Source organism: Penicillium argentinense (genome assembly GCF_028826775.1).
Source record: "Penicillium argentinense strain IBT 30761 chromosome Unknown utg000009l_segment0_segment0, whole genome shotgun sequence".
NCBI lineage: Eukaryota > Fungi > Ascomycota > Eurotiomycetes > Eurotiales > Aspergillaceae > Penicillium > Penicillium argentinense.
In genome coordinates this window covers 646724-671734 of record NW_026622668.1, presented here as the reverse complement: position 1 = coordinate 671734, position 25011 = coordinate 646724, and the positions used below count along the sequence as shown (strand labels likewise).

The 25011-nt window shown below is 46.8% G+C and overlaps 7 protein-coding genes across 7 annotated transcripts; 5 read left to right on the top strand and 2 right to left on the bottom strand.

Moving 5' to 3' along the window:
- Positions 1-245: 245 nt before the first annotated feature.
- On the top strand, positions 246-2218 carry N7532_007849 (sugar porter family MFS transporter; the record flags this gene model as incomplete). Its single annotated transcript, XM_056620341.1, has 8 exons — positions 246-438; positions 522-1017; positions 1077-1198; positions 1261-1296; positions 1352-1624; positions 1686-1720; positions 1807-2004; positions 2069-2218. The coding sequence occupies 8 exons, from the start codon at positions 246-248 to the stop codon at positions 2216-2218; spliced, it is 1503 nt and encodes a 500-aa protein (XP_056471147.1).
- A 3318-nt stretch (positions 2219-5536) lies between these two features.
- Positions 5537-6020, bottom strand: N7532_007848 (uncharacterized protein; the record flags this gene model as incomplete). The annotated part of the gene is made up of 4 exons (XM_056620340.1): positions 5537-5569; positions 5636-5700; positions 5751-5822; positions 5912-6020. 4 exons carry the CDS (start codon positions 6018-6020, stop codon positions 5537-5539), a joined length of 279 nt encoding a protein of 92 aa, XP_056471146.1.
- A 1774-nt stretch (positions 6021-7794) lies between these two features.
- On the top strand, positions 7795-8568 carry N7532_007847 (uncharacterized protein; the record flags this gene model as incomplete). Its single annotated transcript, XM_056620339.1, has 2 exons — positions 7795-7994; positions 8169-8568. The coding sequence occupies 2 exons, from the start codon at positions 7795-7797 to the stop codon at positions 8566-8568; spliced, it is 600 nt and encodes a 199-aa protein (XP_056471145.1).
- Positions 8569-8617: 49 nt separating this feature from the next.
- Positions 8618-9238, top strand: N7532_007846 (uncharacterized protein; the record flags this gene model as incomplete). The annotated part of the gene is made up of 4 exons (XM_056620338.1): positions 8618-8642; positions 8671-8684; positions 8713-8989; positions 9018-9238. 4 exons carry the CDS (start codon positions 8618-8620, stop codon positions 9236-9238), a joined length of 537 nt encoding a protein of 178 aa, XP_056471144.1.
- Positions 9239-10160: 922 nt separating this feature from the next.
- N7532_007845 (DJ-1 domain InhA-type) lies at positions 10161-10811 on the bottom strand (the record flags this gene model as incomplete). Its single annotated transcript, XM_056620337.1, has 1 exon — positions 10161-10811. One exon carries the CDS (start codon positions 10809-10811, stop codon positions 10161-10163), a length of 651 nt encoding a protein of 216 aa, XP_056471143.1.
- A 9613-nt stretch (positions 10812-20424) lies between these two features.
- N7532_007844 (zinc-binding alcohol dehydrogenase family protein) lies at positions 20425-21602 on the top strand (the record flags this gene model as incomplete). Its single annotated transcript, XM_056620336.1, has 3 exons — positions 20425-20679; positions 20733-20850; positions 20905-21602. The coding sequence occupies 3 exons, from the start codon at positions 20425-20427 to the stop codon at positions 21600-21602; spliced, it is 1071 nt and encodes a 356-aa protein (XP_056471142.1).
- A 2359-nt stretch (positions 21603-23961) lies between these two features.
- On the top strand, positions 23962-24939 carry N7532_007843 (esterase/lipase family protein; the record flags this gene model as incomplete). The annotated part of the gene is made up of 1 exon (XM_056620335.1): positions 23962-24939. One exon carries the CDS (start codon positions 23962-23964, stop codon positions 24937-24939), a length of 978 nt encoding a protein of 325 aa, XP_056471141.1.
- Between the last annotated feature and the right edge of the window lie 72 nt (positions 24940-25011).

The following is a 25011-nucleotide window of genomic DNA, read 5'->3' as shown; positions in this document are numbered from 1 at the left end:
ATTCCCCATGTCTTTGCGCAATTCCACCGCATAGTCACACGCCATGCTCCGACTGCCGACTGTGAGAACTTAAAGACTTTTGTGGCTCAACCCCCCCCCCCCCACCCCCCAATCACCAAGCTGGTGGACTTGATCAACCAAGGCGATAGATCTGAAACCGATTAGGATAAAAAAGTACCCCGTCCTGCTGTCGATAGCTTATATTTCATGTCGCATTTTCCTTCTCTTCGAGCTCAAGATTCAAGATGATGTCTGTGGGAACATTCCGAGCAACCTACCTGGTTGCGTTGAGCTGCATTGGATCCTTCCTCTTCGCCTACGATACCGGAATCGTCGGCGGTGTTCTCACCCTCGAATCCTTCACCCGAGACTTAAGCGTGTCTTCTCACGATTCAGCGAATGTCAGCTCACTTTCGGCCAGTCTGCTTCAAGCGGGAGGTAAGACCGTGGCGACTCTATGCGGCTAACTTGCCGGTGTCTGTTCGCAGGGAATTCCACACTGACAGTTAATGATTTTCTAGCTTTCTTCTCGTGCTTCTTCGTCTGGCCCATCACGGCAAGATACGGTCGTCGACTCGCCATTGTGCTCGCCGCTCTCATTTTCGATGTCGGTGCCATTCTTCAGCTCTTCCCCAACGGTGGTGTCGCTACCTGGTATGCTGGCCGTGTCATTGCGGGCGTGGGCATCGGCATCGCCACTGTCATAGTCCCCCTCTATACGGCCGAAATGGCCCCAAAGAGCATTCGTGGTCAGCTAGGTAGCATGTTCCAGTTCTTCTTCACCCTTGGCGTTATGACATCCTACTGGGTCGACTACGGCGTGTCTAAGATGTCGTCTTCGACCAAGCAGTGGCGCATCCCGGTGGGCTTGCAGCTCATTCCAGGCGGCGCCCTTTGTATGGGTATGCTGCTTGTCAAGGAGTCCACCAGATGGCTGGCCAAGAAGGGCCGTCACGACGAAGCCATGGCCTCCCTTATTTGGGTCCGTGGAGGCGATTCCCCCGAGACCCACGAAGAGTGAGTCTTAATTTGTCCCTCCTAGCATCATGTGCCAACATGTGCTAATCAATCATTAGAATGGCCGAGATTCTGGCTGGTATTCGAGAGGAAGAGCTTCAAACCGAGGGACTTACGTGGAAGGAGTATTTGCTTCCTGCCAACCGCTTTCGCCTGTTCGTTGTCATCACTCTGCAAATCGGTGAGTCGTACAAGTCTTCTCCTCCTATTTAACCGTTTCAACATACTGACAAGATGCTGCAGGTGTGCAACTCACTGGCAACACTTCTCTCGCGTACTGTAAGTACTAAAACTCTCCAAACTGCCAATTCTCTAATATCGTGATCTATTGTAGTCTCGCCTCAGGTGTTCAAGTCCGTCGGTGCCGGAAGCAATGCCCTCTTCTTCAGTGGCTTCTTCGGCGTTGCCAAGGTCATTGCATGCTTCGTATTCTTGTCTTTCTTGGTCGAGAGAATTGGCCGCAAGGGAGCCCTGGCCGTCGGAGCCGCTCTGATGGGTGCCTTATTCCTCATAGTGGCTGTCTTGACAGTCATCCACCCGCCTAATCCCAATGGAGGCCTCAGCAGCACGTCTGTTGCTTCTCTTGTCATGATCTATCTCGAAGCCAGTAAGTCGCCAAACAAAACCATTTCTTCTTGTTCCCTAGGGGACTAAACTCGTTCTCTTAGTGGTGTACAATATGTCCTGGGGTCCGGTGCCTTGGGTAAGTCCAACTCACAAACCCGAAACTATACGCGCTTGCAGCGAAGGAAAGCTTAAGACGACTAACCTGCTGTTCTCTTATTCCAGCTCTACACGGCTGAGATTTTCCCCAACCGTATTCGCGAAGGTGGCGTGGCCATGGGTACGGCCACACAGTGGTTGTTCAATTTTGTCTTCTCCCAGATTACGCCTCATGCCGTCAACAACCTCAAATGGAGGACATTTTTGATGTTTGCTATCTTCAACTGGGCACTTGTGGTATACGTATGGTTCTTCATCAAAGAGGTTGGTCTTAACTTCGCGCCCATCATCCGCTGTGGCACTTTGCTAATCTTGCGCGCACACACAGACTAAGGGCAGGTCTCTCGAAGAGATGGAGCTCATCTTCAACGCCCGGCATACTCAGCTTGACCTTGAAGAGGCCTACCACAAGACTGGCCAGACTGTCAAACACGTCGAGAATGAGGAAGTCAAGGACAATGCTGGTAAAAAAGCTTGATTAATGCCATTCAGCTGCAAGTATTGCCGCTGGCTGATGTTACATGTATAATTGCATGAAGCAATGAGCTTTTGAATCTGGCTACGTGTTCAATATATGGTCAATAGCTTCACAGGAATTGATAGTCTAATTTACAAGTGATACTTCGTACTTGCACAACGCACAAATCTTTGCTCTATACGCCAGTTGACTATATGTACAAAGAAAGCTAGGTAAATAGTGTAAGATAGATAATTGAGTCTATAGCTCGACGCCGCTCTTTCCGCTTAAAGCTGTAAAATATAAGAATAGACGATTAGAGAGACAAGTAGAAAGTAATCTCGACAGTATTATTAGAAGAACCTTTTTATCTGCAACTGCGTGAGATTATATTTTTCATAGACAAGGCCAAATATGAAGGCACGGAACCGCCTTCATGGAGGCTGGTCACCAAGTCTTGAAAAATAGACAAACTATATGTCGTATATCACGGACTTATAAACGAAGGATAGACTTGGTAAAAAATCCAACCTACAGTATCAAAGGCTAATTCATTAGAGGGAAAGAAAATCTATTATCCTTGAAGAAATCAAGACTCTCAATTTGGAGAACAAACAAATTTAGCCGGTACTTATTTCTTTTCCCTGAGGCGATGAGGGCATCACAATAGCTTAAGATACCACAATCCTCCAAGGAGGGCTCCTACAGCTTTCCAAATTTTGCATATACCCTAAGAGGTATCGGCAAATCGAAACCAATCTTTCTTGCATTCACCATATCGTGTCTACTCAGTAACAGTTTTATTCATCATCGCTACCGCCAGGTCAAACGAAAACTGTGGAACGGACTGCAGTAAGACATGCTGGAAGTGTGGCGGACCTTCTTTATCTTTGGTTCTCAACCGCATGAGATGATCCTAGTTACTCTGACTACCAAATCTCGTAGGCCTCTGTCCTGTGATAGAGTGGAGTTATAAATCTCCACTATCGCGCTAGAAAAACAGCTTGCATCCAATCGCTGTAGCAGCACTTGTTCGAATTTTCTTTTGGAAAGACCTTTGAGACCAATGATGAACATGCGATCTGCAAGAGCGCACATTAATATGTGAGATGATAATGGATCGGAACCATGCTTGATTCACTTGTTCTCCGTTCTCCTTCAATAGTCATCTCTTGACAGGAGGAGTCTGCCTTGGTTGAGGCAGACTTGGTTAGCTCGGTCGGCATATCCTTCAAAGTGAAGGGCGCAGATTCTGACAAAGAGTCCATTTGATAATCTAAAGTGTAGAGGTACTCAATCATCTGCTTGACCAAGGCTGGCTCCTCTTACAACGTCAATATATTTGTGTAGGCTTCCTAAGGTAGAATTGTTAGAAGTTTTCTTATATTCTTCCCACCGTGGTTCATCGCACCTGGAAGTTCCCATTACATGCTGTCAGGACGTATCCTTTTGTCAGAACAAGCTAGCGGCAACTTACCGCTGGCGACTGATAGATCACATTCCTGTGCTGGGTGACCTCGCGCTAAGCTGCGGCACCGGTGTTGAGACCACCGAGTATCGGCGTATGGGATCCAGGGGTATTTTGGACCGGACCTGGTACACATCTACATCTATCTACACAATCAATTGACTTTTGCTTTGGAGCATACACACTGTCCACTTAACTGTGTACACAGTACTTAGCTGGTGATGCCAAGAGTCATTAGTCAATCAGGGGCGGGGCGAGACACACTTCATGACGTTGGACATCGGATGACTGTATCACTGGGAAGTAACTACGAATTAAGAAAAGCTCTAGTAGTTCGACACCGACTAGCATAATTTCTGATCATAAACCCTAAAACCCTAAAACTCAGTTCTCCATCGTTCGCTTAGTTCCTGCTGCATTGGCTGCAGGGGTCGGCCCGCTAAACACTGAGCGAGAGCGCTCATGTTCATGATAGCGCCCTCAAACCCAGATGCGTCATATCAACACCACCTCCAGGCCCGTAAACCCTGCCAAGGGGCATATTGGAAACTGATTGTAAGAGCGCTCAAGTTTCCAGAGTTGCCGAACACATTGGTAATTGCAATACAAACAAAGCAAGGCTGGAATAATTATACCACAGCAAAACCCAGAATGAATATTGAGCGTACATACATCAGCTACTCACTTAGTCACCAGTCACCTGACTCTGTACCTCTTCTCTCACTTCCCACGCTCTCTCTTCCTTCCTCTTCTCTCTCTCTCAGATAGCAGAAGATAGCAGCAGATAGCCAATACCACCTGCTTCTCACCCGTTCACGATCATCCTGTACATCTCACACTCTCAGTTTCAATTGACGATGAACCGCCAGGGCAATGTCCTGATGCCAGATCCTGGTACACCTGGTGCGCCATTATTTAATAAGAAAGATGCGAGAAAGTTTCGAAGGAACTTTGAGAAGTTGTGTCAAAGGCGTGGTATCAGCGATCCTGCTAGGCAGTGTAAGATGTTTGCCGATTATTGTGAGGACTCTATCCAGTCGTGGGTGGAGTAGGACCCTCTGTGGAAATCTCGCGATTGGGAAGCGTTTAAGGACATGCTCTGTGATCGATACAGAGATTATGACTCTGAGCGCCAGAGGTTTTCGAGGGCGCCATTGATGGAGTTTGTGAATCAACCAAGAGACCAGAAGCCACACACAGGCCGGATTGTAGTATGTTGATTGTGCGAAGACAGGATATTACTTTTTGTAATTATATTCAGAATACATACGACCATAGGGTGTGGAGAACAGGGCTTCCCGTCCGTTCAGCCGTGCTTAAGCCACATACTAAACGTGGTCAATAGTTAAAGAGCCCTGGGCTCTAAAATAGCGTCGTGTTTTGTCTTGGGGTGAGTGCGGGTGATATGGGTGAGAATTTTGGAGACTGGGGGTGAGAGAGGTGAGAACGGGGTGAGAGTTTCCACTGCGGTTGGAAAAGCTACTAGTTTGCCGCTGTGATTAAACTTGAGGAGTCCGAGAGTCATTAATTCCAGATTTCCAAAACGCATTGATTTCAGTGAGAAAAAAGCCACACATGTATGGACATAATTCCACGCTATGCTTTGTTTGGCAAGTACTTAATTGAGTGATCAATACATGAGAGGTAATGAGGGTAAGCAGCATATGTGCGATACCGTAGTATTAGTCCGGCAATGTAATGAGTGTCTTGATTCTTGGCAAGCTCCAACACAGAAAGATTTTCACTAGTCCGATTCGGTTCCGATTCAGGGATCAAATCCACTGATCAAAAAGCATCCGTCACTAAAAGTATCCCTCCACTTATAGATTGGCAAGGCCATCCACAAAATATGACCTGAAGCCTTATTTAACCTACCACAGGTCAATGCAATCTCCACATGCGCTCTATATGCATCGTCAGTTATGCAATTTCTATCAAAAATGAAGCTTAACAATGTAGAGTTTCCTTACCGCACCACCGATGGCCGAGACAACACACCCAGGGGAGACCTCGGGAAGTTGCGAAATGAGCCAAGCTGGATTGTATTAGTATAGATTTTCCAGCAAGCTGGGTTCATTCACATACGGAGAGTTATTCCATCGGTCTCGGCCGTCAAAAGAAAGTCGGCGATAATTGTACCGCAGTCCAAGCCGGTACCTGTCAGTCCAGAAATACAAGCTTTTTATCAACCGGAGAATGTCAGTGGGCAGTGCACTATCGATCATATTGGTTTGGATGGTACGTACCGTCCCAACTGCAGTCGCGAGCCACAAGGTTGGATTTACTAGGGGTCACAGGAGCCGGAGAGGCAGCGGCGAGCGCCACGAAATAAGAAAGCATGACCGAGAAACGCATGGTGATGGATTTGATTTAACCTTTGAAAAGTTTTTTTTTCATAGAAATTGAATGGATTGGATAGATGATAGTTGAGCTTGAGAAGATGGATGGATGAAAAGTATAGTCGAAGGAGAATAGGCGTACCTTTATATATTTCGTTCGAAACACCAAATCTGCCATGTCACACGTGGTCTGCCTGCTCGTCGCCTGGGCAAGGCTTATTTCCACCTCGTGTTCATCTTTCATCTTTGAGGCTGGATATCCTTGACTCACAAATTCGTCTTGGCTCACGTCATCGTAGTAGTGCCCGAGTGATCATAGTAACCAATGGCGGAAACTGCTCACCAGATATTTTCGATCTGAAGTGTGTAGTTGATTTCTACAGCACTGCTCACCTACACGAGTCTAATCCCTGACCGGGTGCGGTTCGTTAAAAAAAGAATCCTGTTGGTCTCTGGGAACCAATCTACATGTTTCAGACCCCATGTAGCTGAAGGCCACAGGCGCTATAATAGGGGTCGGGTATTTTATTTTCTTATAGTCTCTTACCATCGGACTTAGTGTCCAAGGGCTTTGACTACTAATAAACTTCCGCTATCAACATAATTTATTTCCAACGGAAAATATACAGAAAAATGTTCGTTTTACTGAGGGCATATGAACTGTCTCAAGCTGTTTTATTCTTAAGTGAAAGCTGAAAGTTATAGATCAATCTGCCTTGCCAAGTCTACAACCCGTGAGGCTGAAGGCATAAGCTTCCCGCCCCTGTTGTGAGGGGGCCAAATTTTGTGATGGTCCTTCGGAATTTCCTCTTTCGTATTGTGTTTCATCGCGATCAAGCTCTTGTTTTTGCCTTGGCTTGATCTTGGCTTAGATCATTGTCTGACTCTTATACGAACGATTGTAAACAAGAGCAGTGTCAATATACGAGGAAGGAGAGTCAGCTGCATTAGTCCACTCTCAAAGTTGACTTTATCTCGCCGTCGAACACCTAGGACCTGCCTTTTGTGGAGGGTGTGTTGGCGATCGTTAAGGGGCTGAGGTTTTGATCCCGTATTTATGGATGCCGCTGCTTAAGCGTGGGCCCCGCATCAGCACAGACCTAAGCCTCCATGACATTAGTCAATCAACCTTGCGAGCTTCTCGGTGCATCGTCAAAAGCCGGCTTTGTGATTCTTCTGACTATCCCACCGTGTTGAAAGATAATAATACTCTTGGAAATGGGAACTTCCGTATATCTGGCGAGCTAGTTAAGATGACAAGAATAGGGAAGTGCAGGGCGAGGATACCTTTCAATCTTTTTTGGCGAGATATACAGCCACGATATTCAAATTAGACAAGTCCGAGCGATATTTTGGGCCGTTTGGGTCATGCCCAGGTCTACCTAATAATGATAATACATTAGAGATTTTGATCACTACAGCGCAGGAGGCGTAGCAGCAACTTGATCTTACTATTTTAGAAGGTCAACCACAGAGAATGCCACGTAGAGTGCAGGCTATAATTGAGTCTAATGGATGATATACTAAATATAGTAGTTAGCAGTGATATGAATACGATGTGGAGTTTTTTTTTAGCGCGGCAGGTGCCAAGAAGACTAGTGCTTCAGACGGTGGTAGACCAGCCAATGATGTATGCTTCGTTTCAGCTTAGAAGAATCTAGATACAGGAACAAAGCTAAAAGCTACATGAAACGCGCAGTACAAACAGAGGCCTGCAAGCGAAGCTCTAATTTGCAGGAGCTTAGCAGTATCATGTGTCTGCCACCGTACTCAACAAATTCAAAGTCGAGATGTTTGCTCTTGGACAGAGCCTCGCTCATATTGGAATGCCCTGGCAGAAACGGTCGAGGCCACCGGAGGTCCAAGTCATTACCTTCTCCCTTTTTGCCTCCTTCACTTTTGCCATTTCACAAAGTTGTGAAATCCAAAGGTTTGCAAAAACTCTGCACAATGCGGCCTCCTGTCGATATTGTCCCCTTGTGGTTCCAATGTGACTATCCAGATTGAAACGCTAAATATCTGCGTAAAAAGCACCTGAAACTACATCGTAATCATCATGATAAGGAAATCAATCTCGCCTGTCCTTATTGTGAGAGCGCCCTGGCCAGGAAATGAGTAGTTTCTTCGATCCCGTGGGAAGACTTGCAACTCAGAGAGTAATCAGCGACCTGTTCCGACGCCATATCCGGACTTACCATCCGCAAAGAGAACTGCCGCCGTCTCGAAAATATAGGGCATATAGTGCATGTCATGCACGGAAAGTCCGTTGTGAAGGTGTACTACCATGCAATGCCTGTCAACATCGCGACGTCTTCTGTGTGCATAGTGGGGGTGAAACTGTAAGCGAACAACAATTTTCGATCGATGATTCCTGCCCTTTGTCGCCTGTTTCCACGATTAATGATTCCGTTTCTGACGCTCCCGGTGGATTGCTCATGACTATATTGATATTTACTTTAATACTTTTCATCCAAGATGGCCGTTTCTCCATCGAAGTACATTTGACTTCGCCAACGAACCTTGTGTACTTGTTCAATCTGTTGTCGCCATCTGACTTTGGATGAAAGGGTCTCAGGAGGCACGAGACGCATTGATACGTCTACATAATTGACTATGTTCCGCATTTTACGCTCAAAGGGTGAGAAGAAGGAGCATTACAATAATAGCTGCATATAGAATTGTGTGTTGATATCATCCTTTTGCTCTAGGACCAATGGTGCATCTCCAACTCGAGTCCACGCCAAAACTCAAATGCCTCGTGGCCGACAACATTATTTCAGAGTCTGCTCTTGAATATCATTCTTTGTCTTTTCATTGCAAGAGAGAATGCTAGTACAGATTTGAGTATGCGATGCCGATTACCAGACGACAAATACGGCCTTATGGCTGCGCTTATTCAAAGCTGTCGAAGATGGGGTATTTTCTACTACCCTAACATGCTTCTGCAACACGATGCCGATGCACCACTCGCGCTTGTATATGAGCGTAGAAGAGATCAAGAGATTTTGACTAGCGCTCTATAAGGTGTGTCGATTGTCCACTCCCACTTCCTTTAATTTGAGCGGAGAATGTTCCAATGGCGGCAGAAACGATCTTTTGACCCTGACCGACTTGTCCTTTTGCATAACAGACAGTGATGAGCTGTGGAATGCTCCATTGGGCGGTGAGTCCGAGGTCATAAACAAGTCTGATTCATCCGCGGTCGAACGGAATAATGGAGATGCGAAAAACTGATATCTCAAGCATCTGCTCTTCTACATGACGCACGGGTTGGCTTTGATTGGATATAGCAGGAACTATCATCGAAGATGCGGCTATTTAGCCAGATATCAAAATGCAGCCTATAAAGGCAACGATCAAACATATTCCCTTACTATTTTCTTTCATCCTAGAGGGGCAAAGTCTTAATAAATGTGACGAAACAGGAGCGTTACAATGGTTAACTCGGTCTTTTCATGGAAACCCTTTCCTTATTTTTCAAGGCTTGTATGGCTAAAGAAATACGATCCTCTTGTTGTATTGCATCCTGCCGCGATTTGACCCGCTTTGGAGACATGGTTGTTGATGATGGAAGATAGAAGGACGCGCGGATACGCGATTTTTTGGTTGGGCGGCTCAGTAGTGAATTACGTTATCTACATAGTATAAAGGGGGATACGCTCTAGGCAGCCTAGTCAAGCTAGGTAGGTCGAGGCACAAGAGAAATAACCACTCAGCAGCGCGCGTACACACGAAGGAATAGACAGCAAAGCAACAGGCGGGACGGGCAAAGCGAGACGGGCAATAAGCAACGAGCGATTCTTGACCCCTAGCTCCTTGACTAAGGCGAACAAGACGAACACGACGAACAAGACGCGCGGTTGATGAAGGAGCGAAGGACGAATCCCCATAATTGCTAGTAGGACTAGGCTATTTTATAGTGGGCCAGTGGCGAGGTCAACAAAAAGATCCGTCGCCAAGACCTCTTCTCAATTCACTAAGTGCAACCAAATCCCATTACAATAGTTAACTAACCTAACCTAACTTAACTAGTAAATGGATGCCTTAGAAACCAGTCGTCAGCTAGCAAACCTGAGATTGGTAACACCCAAAGTCTAGTGATAGAAAAATTCATGGGTGCTGATCTGCTCTCCACTCTCGTTGTATCTTCTAGGAATCACAACTGAGACACCATCAACGCCTCGAGGCTCGTAATCCAGATTGCGGGCAGCATATGTAAGAATCTCCAGTCCGAATTTCTCCTTGAGCCAATATGCAACCATATCCATTCCCGCAACAGCACCAGCTCCAGTCCAGATATTTTCGTCGGTGACCCATTTTTTTCCTTAGTCCAGTTGACGGCAGGATAATTCTCCTTCGCCCATTTATACCCGGCGTGGTTGATGGTTGCGTTCTTTCCATCTAGAAGTCCCGTAGACGCAAGTACGGCTGAGCCAGTGCAAACCGTAAAAAGCAACTTTCCAGCACTAGCGTGTCGACGGATGAAATCAATGTATTTTGGGTGCAGCTTGAAGCCTTCCGGATTGGGACCCCCTAGCAATATGATATCGAGATCGGGACACTCATCCACTGATGTAGTCGGAATGAGGGTAAGGGCGCTAGTGAATAGGTGGAAAGGCTCTTTCGTGATGCCAACATGGTGAAAAACAAAGTCTGGAGCCCGAGAGATAGCATCATCATTGATGGGGCCAAAAATTTTGGACACTTCTAAGAACCCAGAATTGGCGGACTGAAGGAGATCAATTGGGCCGACAACATCAATGGCCTGGTAGTCATAGACCAGAATACCGACGTGAATTGACGTCATTGTGATAAAATAAGTACAAACAGGATGCGGCTTCCAAGACTAAAAAGAAAAAAGCGTCTTGTAAGGGACAATCATCATATGCTTGCTCGTCGTACGTGAATTGTCAAGGCATTTGTTGCACTCTTAAGTACTACAGTTGTTCGGAAGCGCCGGGTATTTTCGTATACTTTTGAAGGAAAATCGAGGGTCAACCGGAATTTTTTTGTTATGGTGCTAACTATCATCCAAATGACCTCGGAACCTATCTTACCAACCAAATCTTCGTTTTACAAGTAATAAGGCCTGGCGGGGAATCTAGCCGTTTCAAGGCAACATACCGCGCAAGGAGCGCCACAGCTGTTTGAGCTCTTGTAAACCATTGCCCAAAGTATCGGGATATGCAACATTTAAATTAATTAGGTTGGTTAGGTCCTAATGGCGAATGTGGGTTGGGGCTAACTGTATCAGGAATCAAAATCCGCCAAGACCTCATCGTAAAGCTAGGCTCCGCCCGTAGCCAGGGACCCAAAGGGTTTTCGAAAGTAATAATCCCCATCCAATCACCAATCCCTCCTGTGGGTGCCACTCGCTCTAGCTCGGTCCCTGTCCCCCAAATTTTTCTACGGGCAATGTAAAATCCAGTGGTCAAGACTCCCTTACGTCCCCAGGAATGCTTCACTTATATGACGTACAGCCGAGTAGGCAACTGTTGCAACGTCTCTCCGGTTGAGTGTTGATCTTTGCGCTACCATGAAAGTCAAACAAAAATCGGTTTGTCAGACCTGTCGCGATCGAAAATTCGGCGTATGACCCCCCGTAATCCAGCGATTTACTTCGTGCCAGCTTCCATGAGGAAATTTTCGAACTAATGAATGCATTAGTGCGACGGAAAACGGCCGGCCTGTTGCCAATGCGTGCCTACCGGAAGGACATGCGACGGGTACCAAGGCGATTGGACTTTCGTTCTATAGGGAACTCCCAGGGAACTGTCTGCTTCAGGACTGTATCAGCAGACGCCGGAGAGCACTAAACTCTGGTTGGGTGGCTCGCTCGCTTACATGGCTCATTCGCTTACCGATCACGTTAGTCGGAATACTGCTCATGGTGCACCAATAGGATATCAACGGGTCTAAATTGCTATAAAGCTCCTTAACTGGCAATTTAGATGGGCTCAAATACATGACTAATCCTAGTGGGAGATAACGAGTTAACGTAATCCACTAGCAAGTGAGACACACGGGCGCGTGAGACAGAAACCGCGGTCGCGCCCCAGCGCGTCAACCTCCTCATTTCAACTACCCACTATGCCCCCAATTCGCAGTCAAAATCCTCAAAATTCTATCAACCAAGAAGGTAGGATCCAGCTCGCAATACAAGCCTTTCGGAACAAAGAATTTCGATCAATTCGCGAAGCTGCGCGCCGATTTCAAGTACCTACCGCAACTCTCCATCGCCGATACAATGGCAAACTTCATCGATCGGAAACCCGCGCCAGCAATTATAAATTGACTCCAACTGAAGAGGAATCGCTCCTACGGTGGATACTCTCTATGGATACACGTGGATCAGCTCCCCGGCCTTGTATGGTAAGGGATATGGCCAATATTCTACTAGCAGAGCGTGGTAGTCAGACTGTTGGAGTCAATTGGGTTTACAGATATACAGAGCGCTATGATGAGCTCAAATCGCGGTATTCTCGTCGATATAATTATGAGAGGGCAAAATGCGAAGATCCGAGGGTTATTAAACCATGGTTCGACCTTGTACGACGCACGATCGATGAGAATGGTATCCAACCTGAGGATATCTACAATTTTGATGAAACTGGCTTCGCAATGGGGCTTATAGCCACTGCGAAAGTCATTACAAGAGCTGAATACTATGGTCGGAGGTCAGTTCTACAGCCAGGGAATCGCGAATGGGTCACATCGATTGAATGTGTGAATTCAACGGGCTTTATACTCCCACCATGCATTATCTTCAAATCGTCAAAGTACCAACAATATGCATGGTTTGATGACCTACCCGACAATTGGAGAATCGAAATCAGTGAGAATGGCTGGACTACAGACGAAATTGGGCTTCGATGGCTAGAAAAGCTATTTATCCCTGCGACTACTAGTCGTACTAGGGGTAAATATCGACTACTAGTTCTCGATGGCCATGGCAGTCATTTGACCCCCCGTTTTGATCGATTGTGCGAGCAAAATGATATTATTCCAATCTGCATGCCTCCGCATTCGTCTCATCTACTACAGCCTTTGGATATAGGCTGTTTTGCCCCCTAAGGCGCGCGTATGGGAGCTTGATTGAGCGCAAAGCACGGTTGGGGGTCAACCATATCGACAAGTGATTTCCTTGCAGCATTCCCACAAGCTCGCAAAGAGGCCTTTAAACCAGAGACTATTCAAAATGCATTCGTCGCAGCTGGTTTAGTACCATATGATCCCGATCAGGTCATTTCAAAGCTTGATGTTCAACTTCAGACACCTACCCCCTCAGGTAGTCGACCAGGGAGCCAATCGAGCGCGTGGAGCCCTAAAACGCCGGCAAATCTCAAACAATTGAATCGACAGGGCTCTTCAATCAAGGCACTGCTTAAGAAACGTTCGCAAAGCCCTCCGACGCCTACGAATAAAGCTATTGATCAGCTCCTCAAGGGCTATCAGCAATCGTTGCATTCTAATGCAATCCTTCTAAAGGAAGTCCGCGATTTACGGGCTGAAAACGAGACACAAAAGCGAAAACGCAACAGAACGACTAAGCGCGTAGCTCATACGGAGGGTTTTACGGGCCAAGAAGCCAGGGAGTCGATGAACCAGGCTCATGAAGCTCCTAATACTGCCCCGGCGGAACCAGCTGCGTCAGCTTCCCAGCCAATTACACGCGCACCCCCGCGATGCAGCGACTGTCATCAAATAGGGCATAAAAGAACGCAATGCCCTGATAGGTCTAATAGATAGAAATTTGAAATCAATGGCGTTGTTGGTTTAATAAATTGGTTTGAAATTATAGTAGCTGGTTTTCTGTCTCACGGGCCCGTGTGTCTCACTCGCTAGTGGATTACGTTAGTATCTCCTACTTAACTAGTTAACTAGTTAACGTAATCCACAAGCGAGTCGATCACACAAGCGAGTCGATCAGCCAACGCGGTCGCGTCCCCCATTTAATCTTCCACTACCTTCAACCACCCACTATGCCACCAATTCGCTCTCAAAATGCCCAAAAACGTGTCGAGCAGGAAGGTAGGATCCTCTTAGCTCTTAAAGCCATCAAAAACCATGAAGTCTCTTCTATTCGTGAAGCTACGCGCCGTTTTGATGTGCCCTTTGGCACGTTATATAGCCGGCTTCGCGGTCAGCAATACCGACAAGAATCACGCGCAAATGGTCATAAATTGACCCAGTTCGAAGAAGAATCGCTTATTGAATGGATACTATCTATGGATCTACGTGGAAATCCTCCCCGGCCAAGCCTGGCTAAAGATATGGCCAACTTACTACTCGCAAGCCGTGGACCTACACCTCCTCCGACCGTTGGCATTAATTGGGTCCCAAACTTCGTCAAACGTCATGCAGACACGATCGCGAGTCGCTTTAGTCGTCGATACGACTACCAAAGGGCACAATGCGAAGACCCAGCTGTCATTGGCGAGTGGTTCGACTCTGTACAGCGAGTTATAGCCAAGTACGGCATCGCCAACGAGGATATCTTCAATTTTGATGAGACTGGCTTCGCAATGGGCCTAACTGCGACCGCTAAAGTGATCACTCGTGCCGAATATTATGGGAAACGATCGATGCTACAACCTGGGAATCGTGAGTGGGTGACTGCTGTGGAATCAATCAACGCCGCTGGTTGGCACCTTCCACCGTATATCATCTTTAAGGGCAAAGTCTTCATCGAATCGTGGTTTGATGACCTTCCGGATGGCTGGAAAATCGACAAAAGCGCAAATGGATGGACTACTGACGATATTGGCCTTAACTGGCTTAAGAATCACTTTATTCCATACACTAAAGGCCGCTCGAAAGGCAAATATCGACTACTAGTCCTTGATGGACACGGCAGTCATTTAACGGCTCAATTCGATCAAATCTGCACGGAACACGATATTATACCAATTTGCATGCCAGCGCATTCTTCGCATTTACTCCAGCCACTTGACGTGGCTTGCTTTGCCCCCCTAAAGCGTGCATATGGTGAGCTTGTCGAAAGCCTAACTCGGAATGGCATCAACCATATCGACAAGCTTGACTTCCTTTCGGCATATCCTGAGGCCCGTCTACGAGCATTTAAAGATACCACTATACAAAGTGGCTTCAAAGCAACAGGATTAGTGCCATTTGATCGTACTCAAGTCCTTTCGAAGATCAATATTCGGCTAAAAACTCCAACACCACCCCGAAGTCGTGGAAGCAACAGTTCAGCCGATTTTATGCCTATAACACCACACAACTCTAAGCAGCTACATCGGCAGGCATCTTCGGTTAAGGCACTACTTAAATATCGATCTCAAAGCCCTCCTACGCCCACCAAAGCGGCCATTGATCAACTGATTAAGGGCTGCCATATGGCTATGCATAGCGCAGTACTTTTAGCCGAAGAAAACCGGGCCTTACGTGCTGCAAATACAAAGAAAAAGCAAAAGCGATCAAGATCCACTCGTCAAATAGCTCATGATACAGCATTAGGTGCTACAGAGGCGCGTGCGTTGATACAGGCCAGCCAACAGCCAGCTGAAGCCGAAGCTACAACCTCCGTGGAGATCGCAAATCAGGCCAGTACGCAACGAACTCGGGCTCCACCAAGATGCAGTGGATGTGGAGTGATAGGGCATAAGATAAATAGATGTCCGAAGCAGTAGCTATTAATTTAATTGCGTTGTGGTGGTAATATATGCAAATCAAAATTATGACTGTAGTTGGCTGATCGACTCGCTTGTGTGATCGACTCGCTTGTGAATTACGTTAGCTAACTACCTATTATGTAATAGTGGCATCATAACTAACTAACGTGGATCCCGGCGGGTCCGTCATCCCTGCCGGTCCGTCACCCCATCAAAACTTCAAATTTTTACCCTTTTTTAAACATCATTTACCCAACCAAAACACCATTAAATTGACAAATTAAATCTTTTGCGGGCATTTAGAAAACCTATGCCCTTTTCCGCCACATTTAGAACACGTAATTTGCCGACGTACAGGGGGCAAAACAGGAAGTGTAGGTTCAACCTGGGGTTCTAGAGCAGGTGTAGTATCAGATATATATCGTACACCACCACCTCCCTCACCACTAACATTAGTAGTGGGGTCTAAAACCTCTGTTAAACTACCTTTATTAGGTATTCGCTTCTTTGATTTCTTCCTCTTTTTCGTCTGCTTTCTGTTTCCCTCCCGTAAACGCTTTATTTCATCCCGCATTAAGATGTGCTCGTGAACTAGCTTAACCGACATATTGTAAAACTGTTGAAGATCACGTTTTGTAGGCGAAGAGATCTTATTAGCCGCTGAATTTAGACCAGAATCGAGCCTAGATTTGCGTTTTTCTAGTTGCTTAGTCGTTTGAGGGATGCCAGTGGAGATATTGCTGCCTGATGTTGAACCTTGTGAAACTGGTCGATCTGGTAGAGGCGGAGATTGAAGACGAATATTGAGCTTTGATAACACCCGATCTGGGTCTAGTGGTACTAAACCAGTAGCTGCGAAGGCACTCTGAATGATAGACTCTTTGAATGAATCATCACGGGCTGCTGGAAAAATATCAAGGAAATCATCTTTCTCGATAGAATCGATGCCTAATCGGGTATATTCTGCAACCCGCGTTCCATAAGAGCGCTTTAATACAGCAAAACAACCAACATCAAGAGGCTGTAAAAGATGAGAGGCATGCGGAGGCATACAGACTGGTATGATGTCGTTTTCCTGGCAAATCTTGTCGAATGTTGCTGTAAGATGACTGTCGTGGCCATCGAGGACCAAAAGACGATGTTTCCCTCTCGTCTGACTTGTCGTGTGCGGAATAAAGTGATTTTGGAGCCAATCAACACCAATTTCATTACTTGTCCAGCCGTTTGGACTAACGTTAAGAGCCCAATGTTTTGGAAGGTCGTCAAACCATCGTACCATGAAGTGTTTCCCCTTAAAGATAACGTATGGTGGGAGCGCTCGTCCAGAGGCGCAAATTGATTCGATAACAGTCACCCATTCGCGATTGCCAGCTTGTAAAACGCCCCTCCGACCGGTGTAAAATGACTGCGTAATAACCTTCGTCGTCGCACTAATTCCCATCGCAAACCCCGATTCGTCAAAGTTGTAGATATCATCTGAAGTGATACCATATTGAGCTATCGTTTTTTCGATAAGCTTAAACCACTCGATAATAGTATTTGGGTCTTCCATTAGGGCGCGTTTGTAGTCATATTTGCGAGAGAATCGAGTAGTAAGCTCAGGATGTCGTTTGATATATTGTGTTGGCCAATTTTTGCCAACGGTCTGGAGGGCATTATCTCCGCGGTGTTTAAGCAGTAAATTGGCCATATCTCTCAACATCGCGATTGTAAGCGCAGCGCCTCTCTGATCCATAGAGATTAACCAATCCTGAATTGATTCCTCTTCCAGTTGCGTGAATTTATGGCCTGTACCTCTTGCTTCATATAGATTAGGAATGCCCTTCATCCGATCAGCAAGAGTTGTGCGGGGGACATCAAAAGAGCGAGCAGCAGCAGCTATCGTGGTATTTCTGCCATTTTGAATAGCCTTAATAGCAAGCAAGATCCTGCCTTCCTGCTCAATTGATTTTTGAGCTTTTTGACTGCGTTTTGGGGGCATGGTAGGCGTTCAAGAATAGGTGGCTGGGTAGGGGCAGAAAATTTGAGGAGAGATGACGGACCGGCAGGGATGACGGACCCGCCGGGATCCACGTTAGTTAGTTAACGAGTATTGATTCCCGTCGATGCATTAGAGGCTTAAAAAGATTATCAAAATCCACCACTTGCCGCTTCGGCGCCCCACCCGTCCGCGAGTTCATTCCTTCCATCGCGTACAGTTATTGCAATGTAAGCGTTAGTGGGAAGTGTGTTGGCCATGAACGTTCGCAGAGCAACAATACTAGTTACCAAGGTATATTCTTACTTAATCAGCAGTTGACCAGACCCCAGATTAGCGCTATGAGTGCTGTGTCTGCTGCAGCAGTTATCGTAGGTTATTGCTCGAATAACGTTGACGTCCCATTATTCTGACTGCTCTAGGCTGTTGACTGGACATTACTGGGACTTTGTCTCTCTTTGATTCTCGCTCGTCTTTACCTTCGACTGCGCCTGCAGCATCAAAGGCCGATCCTTAGCGACTGGTTCATATGCCTTGCATGGCTAAGCGGTATCTGGCAAGCAGCGCTCGACATCGAGTTCAAAAAATTAGGGCTTTTAAGCTCATCATCTATATGGTCCAAATTCGAGTCTACAACAAGTAATCCTTTTGTTACGCGAGAGGTTAGAATAGAACAGCAACTATCTAACTATAGTGCTAATATTTCAACAGGTAGTATTCATTGATTGGTTTCCACTTTTTACAACTCTATATCTCAACAAAGCCGCCCTTCTCTCTTTCTTTTTCTATATATTCCCGTCGACTTTACGATCACTCCTATATCCTTTATTGACAGTCACGGTCTACTGCGTTTTATCATATATTGCATCTATCCTGCTCGTGTTCCTGATATGTCTCCCGGTCGAGGCGAAGGGGTAGGTAGGACTGGCCCCGACACCATCTTTTAAGCTTGAGATATTGACTATTTTCAGCCTTAGCTTTATGTACTGCGGTATTCGGGCTCAATTCGTACTATGGAACATCACCTGGGCCCTCCACTTCACCTCCGATGTCTTCATTTTTGTTTTGCCTCTCTCTATCCTGCGAACCCTCCGGCTCGATTGGAAAAAAAAGTTTGGCCTGTATGTCACATTTGGATTCGGTATTTTTAGCATAGGCGCCAGCGTCGCTCGCTTTGCCATTATTTTGTCCACATATCCTAATGTGCCGGTACCGGTTATTCAATTCTGGTGCGCTATCGACTCCTACACTGGGCTTATCGTTGCTTGTCTCCCGTCGCTCCGGCCGTTTCTTAACCTCGAACGGGAAACCTTATAGCAAACAACTCATAATATATTCCCTGAAGAGTGTTTTTCTTGACAGGTTCTCGGCGTCAGTTTATTCGTTTGGCACTCTATAAGAACATTATTGCCGGCAAATTAATTCCGGATGAAGCGAAAAAGGGCCGATTGGAAATCTCTTCTTTTCTACTACTTATGTGACCTACCGCTTACTGTAATCCTAGGGAATACTACCTCAAAAATTAACATAATAGACAGAAATCAGAGCCGTTAGAGCAACTTAAACAGTGGGGTTACAATACCGCGAGACTAAAAATGCACCACGGGCGACATTCTTAGTCTATACGGTCATTTATTGGTGACCTCACGCAGTCAAGAGGAGCAAGAAGAGTGTAGTTTGGCCATAACGGGTCACCTGTCGCTGCGGTCGTAGACCGTAGCGTCAGATGGGGCCCGTCCGCGCTCCCCTGAGGGGAGGCAATGTGTCTGTATTGTAGTGGATTCTATGTACAGAGGGAAGGCGGGAGGGACAAAATCAAGACTTGACTGCGTGAGAGATGACGAGCTACCGGCAGAGGCCAGCAACTGACTCTCGAGGCAGCTGTAGGAGGAAGAGGTCCTCCGTAATGTCGGTGTAGATATCACGTGAGGCTACATTGTGAGGCAACCCCAATAAAACCACTCCCTTTAACTAACGTAATTCACGGTCAACCCGATAACCGGGTCAAGTCGATAACCCCAAAACACCATACTAAACGCGATTTTTCACAACTTCATATTTCAACCCCCAAGACGAAGAGGATATTTTTAGGATATTCCTAGTGTTTGATATATCGTACTAAGTATCTTCACTAAGTCGACATATATTTCAAGGTGTGATAATGTTGAAATATAGAGGGTATAACGCTCGGTCTCGGCGTATTTTGGGTAATGTAAGTAAATAATACTTTTCTGAATATTTCAGTTATACTACACTGTTTCTAATACTAAGAATCTATATGTTACTGAAAATAAAACAAAAACTGCTCCTGGTTGTTGATATACCGTGACCTGAAAAATCGCCTTTAGTATGGTGTTTTGGGGTTATCGACATGACCGGGTTAGTTAGCGGTAAATATGCCTTCCTTAAGATCGTCATTTTTGGTTAAATGTGCTCTCTAGAATCCAGATGCGCCGCTCATTTTTGGCCTACGTGAAACTTTCATATTTAGCATTTTACTGAATTTGTCCCTCTTAAGACCCGCCGACGTCCAGGTGTAGGAAGTCTGTGCACTGTCTACTTGTCACCACAGAGGCTGTCCCGTAGGATGAAAACGTCGACAGCATGGGAGACTGGGCTAGTGGGAGGCCGGTGGGAGGCCGGTGGGATGCCGTAGACCTGGAGCTTATTAAGGTACGGAGGCATGGGTGCGGAGCAAAATCAAGCGAAAGATTTACGAAACATTAGGTTTTCTCAAACTTTACACCAGAAACAATACACCATCTATTTCTCACATCTCGTTCCCATCAGCTTGCCAAATCAGCAATATGAAAGAAGTGATCAATGTCGCAGGTCCTGTAGCAAGGATTGTCGAACGCCCGATTCCGGAGCCAAACGATGACCAGGTCCTTATCAAAGTGGTGGTCTCCGGATCGAACCCTAAGGATTGGAAGATCCCAGATCTTGTGGCTTCCTGGGACTCTACCCATGGAATATGGCTTGAAGCGAAGAAAGGGCTAAATCAAGGAGATGATATTGCTGGCCTTGTTGAAAAGGTCGGCTCTAACGTGGTTGAATTCAAAGTATGCGTTACGATTGTCTCTACTTATGGGCTCACCCTAACTTCTCTGTTAAGCCAGGTGATCGTGTCGCAGCGTTTCATGAAATGTGCACACCCGGCGGCTCGTATGCGGAGTATGCAATTGCTTGGAGCCATACGACGTTTCATCTGCCCAAACATACATCATTTGAAGGTGGGCGGAGACATCGATTTTGAATAGATAGTATCTGACAAACGCAAATGACAGAGGCCGCGACGATCCCTCTCGCAGCGCTGACCGCTGCTGTGTCTCTGTATGCGCATCATCGCCTCCCCACCCCATGGGCCCCCGCTATGAGGTCGATTCCATTCATTGTTTACGGTGCGAGCACAGCTGTCGGGTCGTTTGCTATCAAATTGGCGTTTAATAGCAACATCCACCCCATCATTGCAATCGCCGGGAAGGGTTCTCATTACGTGGAAAGACTTATTGATCGGAGCAAAGGCGATACGATTATTGATTACCGGGGAGGGGTTGAGGCCACAGTGCAAGAAATAAAAAGCAGCCTGGAACAAGCTGGCCACACTTCTGCGCAGCATGCCCTGGATGCTGCCATCGTTCCGGAGAGTGCAGAGGTGTTGCGGCGATCTGTCGTTGCTGGCGGACAGGTTGATTTTATATTGCCCAACAACCTTGACGTGTTGCCTGCCATCAAATCAATCACTTCCGTTGGTTCTGTACACAATCAACCTGAGTACGAAAACAACGAGGAACTAGGATTTGTGTTCTCCAGGTATTTTACAAGGGCATTGCAGAGCAACAGATTTTCTGGTCACCCTTTCGAAATCAGACCAGGTGGCCTGGAAGGGGTTGAGGAAGCATTGAATGATCTGAAGGCGGGGAAAGCCAGCGCCACAAAGTACATTTTCCGCATTGCTGATACACCAGGATTAGCGTCGCGTTGAATAAAGTCGATTGAGCTTTGATCGTATGTACGAGGCAATTACTGTGCGTGACAAGAGTGTTCATTGTGACTTTAAAGAGGCTGTTAAAAGGCACGAGTTTATTGAGGATATTTATAGCCGAAACACCGAAGTTTGAAACAAGGAGCTTATGAGACTGTTTTCGGGAACTTGGAAGATCTTCTAGGCAAAATATGCAGCCTCGGATGGTAGCACATCCTAGGACACATACCCCGGGAACCGCCAGTCACAATGGCGTTTTTGTTAACAAGCGAGAGCGTCATGTTGGTCGTGAGATTCGGAGATCCATAACAACTGAAGAAGGATGGCACGTATCTGAGACAGCAGTCAACGCAGCCTGAAGACTGATGGCGAACCATATAAATTATATACGGTAGAGGACAAGCCTCGGCTGTCAAACATGCAGAAAGAAAGTTGCCGGGCGGGCAGGGGGTGGGGTTCTCCACCCGTGTGGGATCATATCGATGGAAGTGGCTGTACTCCCTCCATACTAGCATGATTGAGTTCACGACCTGAGCGCGGCGGTAGACGGTAGCCGGTAGACGGTAGTCGGCAGGCGGCAATTAATAAAATTATCGGAGTTGTCATTGCAGGCTGGAACGCCGTTTCTCGCACCTGAGAAAACTAGATTGTTCGGAAGGGGCTGCGGTTCACAATGGGAGACGTGCGCCGTGGATGAAGGGATAAGACTCAAAACCCTAAGCCCCTAAAAAGCCTAAACGGTCGAAATCTTATTTTAAAGGTCGACTACATACTCGCTCCGTTATCTTTGTCTGATAAGGGTCGAGCTTCCTACAAAGGTAGCTATGCATTTTCGTCGGATCGCCACAAATAAACGAGCGGTGCATCAAAGCAGAGACATCGCTTACAGGCGGGTTCGAGTGGCCGGGGACTCTAATAGGTGAGACCAAACAACACAATCAGACACAGTCCAACAGATCCCGCGCTCTTCTTTGAGATTTTGAGTGTTATTTCCACCATCTCTTTAGCGTGGCAAAACAAATTGCCTCGGCGGCATGACCAACATCATGACTGCGGGGCTGGTCCTCCACATAGCGTTGCTAAGAAACAACCTCGGTTGGATGGATATCAAAAGTGAGAAAAAAAATTGGAAAACTGACCCCCGCCATTCCGGCTAGTTTTCCGTCAAGTATGGTGAGGACTGACGCACTCCTGAATTCAACACCGGGGGGGGAGTGCCACGGGTGAACGAGTGAAAGTGCCCGCGAGCTTGAAAATCGTACAGGATTTTTAGAGGGAGCACTGAGGGATGGATCCACGGCGGCAGGTCAGTCCTTGAACAGATTCCATTGGTTTAGTGACCGTGTCGCACGCTCCGTCAGAGAGTGGAGCCAAACCTAGTATCGATAAACGGATGAACACACGGAATAAGAACGCAAAATGGTCTTCTTTCGGATGACGACCATCTGAAAGACAACCAACAATGCCGATCTAGAGGTGGTGAACCATACCCGGCAACAAGAGGCCTTCACATTGTAGATACAAAGTAACTCTTTAAGATGATTGTCCTATCTATTTCCATGGACAGATTAGCAACTAGACCTCGCCACGACCCTGATATTGGGCCCCTCCTACCGACTCGCGACCCGGACCTGGACGGTTCTTGTTGATTTATAAGTGATGCTTCAGTGTTCATGTTATTGAGGGGAGTTAATTGTGTGTGGTGTTGCATGTATTATCTCAGATACAAGTAGGCTGAGAGACAGGTATATATTGTAGTGGGGAGACCCCCTCCCCCTACTACATGGGTGCCATCCAGACTATGTGACATAGCCGGCAGTATACAGTGGCCGGATAGCTAGTTCTAGAATACACCTTTTTACACCTCCCCGACCTGACCCCTACATTTGGGATTCTCGCTATTTCCTGATTGCTACGCGTGTGCTTTGTGGTGGTTTTTCTGCTGAATCGACCCGCACGTCTCAGCGCGTGCTGCCATCGAGCGTTCCCCTCTTCACTAGGTAGATATTTCTAGGTTTTGATTATAAATTAGCTTCTTTTTGGACTTCTACCATAAGCTTCTCCAATTCTTGCTCTATATTATTACTCCTGTATAAGTGGTGGATTATCTGTTGTTAATTACTATTACGGCCCCCACCCAGTCTACTATTACTACTACTACCTAGGTGCTACTACTAAATACCGAGTACAATACACGAAAATCATGTGATGCCACTCCGGCCGCCAGACCGCCTCTTTCGAGTGTACACTTTCCATCCTTTTCACCTCTCCTCCTCTCAGATAGTTTGCAAACACACGTGATATTCACATTACGTACCTTGCGCTCCTAGCTCACTCTCTCATTCTCAACTACTTCTGAATGGAGAGATTGATCGGACGGTGGCGCCGGCGCGAGAATGTGTCCAATGTGCAGCACACCGAGAATGGCAACCTCCTACCACCCCGCAGCAGCGAGCCAGCCTTGTCTGACCCTCCTCCTCTTCCGACTTTTCCAAACGGCATCAAAGTTTTGCATGACTGTCCGGATGCAGCGATCGATGTCTGCTTTGTACACGGCTTGACCGGTGACCGGGAGAGAACCTGGACCGCTGACGGCCAATCTATTCCCTGGCCACAAGCACTCCTCCCGCAGAAACTCGACCGGGCCCGCATTCTTACTTACGGCTACGACGCATACGTAGTGCGCAGATCAGTTGCATCGTCAAACCGGCTGATTGATCACGCCGGCAACCTCTTAGTCGATCTTGCATCAGATCGAGATCTGTGCAATGCGTCTTCTCGTCCGCTAATTTTTGTCGCACATAGCCTGGGCGGTTTGGTCTGTAAGAGGGCCATTCTCCTCTCGCGCAATAATCCTGAAGTTCATCTACGGAGCATCTTTGAGGCCCTTAAAGGCGTAATATTCATGGGGACCCCCCATAAGGGAGCTTGGATGGCGGACTGGGCTAAAATTCCTGCATCTGCACTTCGCGTCGTGAAGTCTTCGAACGTCGTCCTGCTCGACGTTTTGCGGGGAAGCAATCAGCTTCTTGAGTCAGTTCAGGTCGATTTTTTGGCTATGGTGCGGCAGCTACGCGAAGAGGGCCGGGGTCTTGAGATAACCTGCTTCTTTGAAGAGCTTCCTGTATTTGGGGCTGGAACTATCGTCTCAAGGGAGTCTGCCACTTTTGAAGGCTATCCAACTCGTAGCATTTATGCTAATCACCGGGATATGGTCAAGTTTGCGACGGTGGAGGATAATGGTTTCAAGAGATTATTGTGGGAGTTGACTCGATGGGCATCGAAAACTGGTGAGGATGGTCCAGAATTACATCAAAACGAGTCTAATTACCAATAGATCATTCTCCACTCATACAAGAAGCCACAAACCAAGCTACATCGAGTACTGCAGATCAAAATTGTCCTCGAG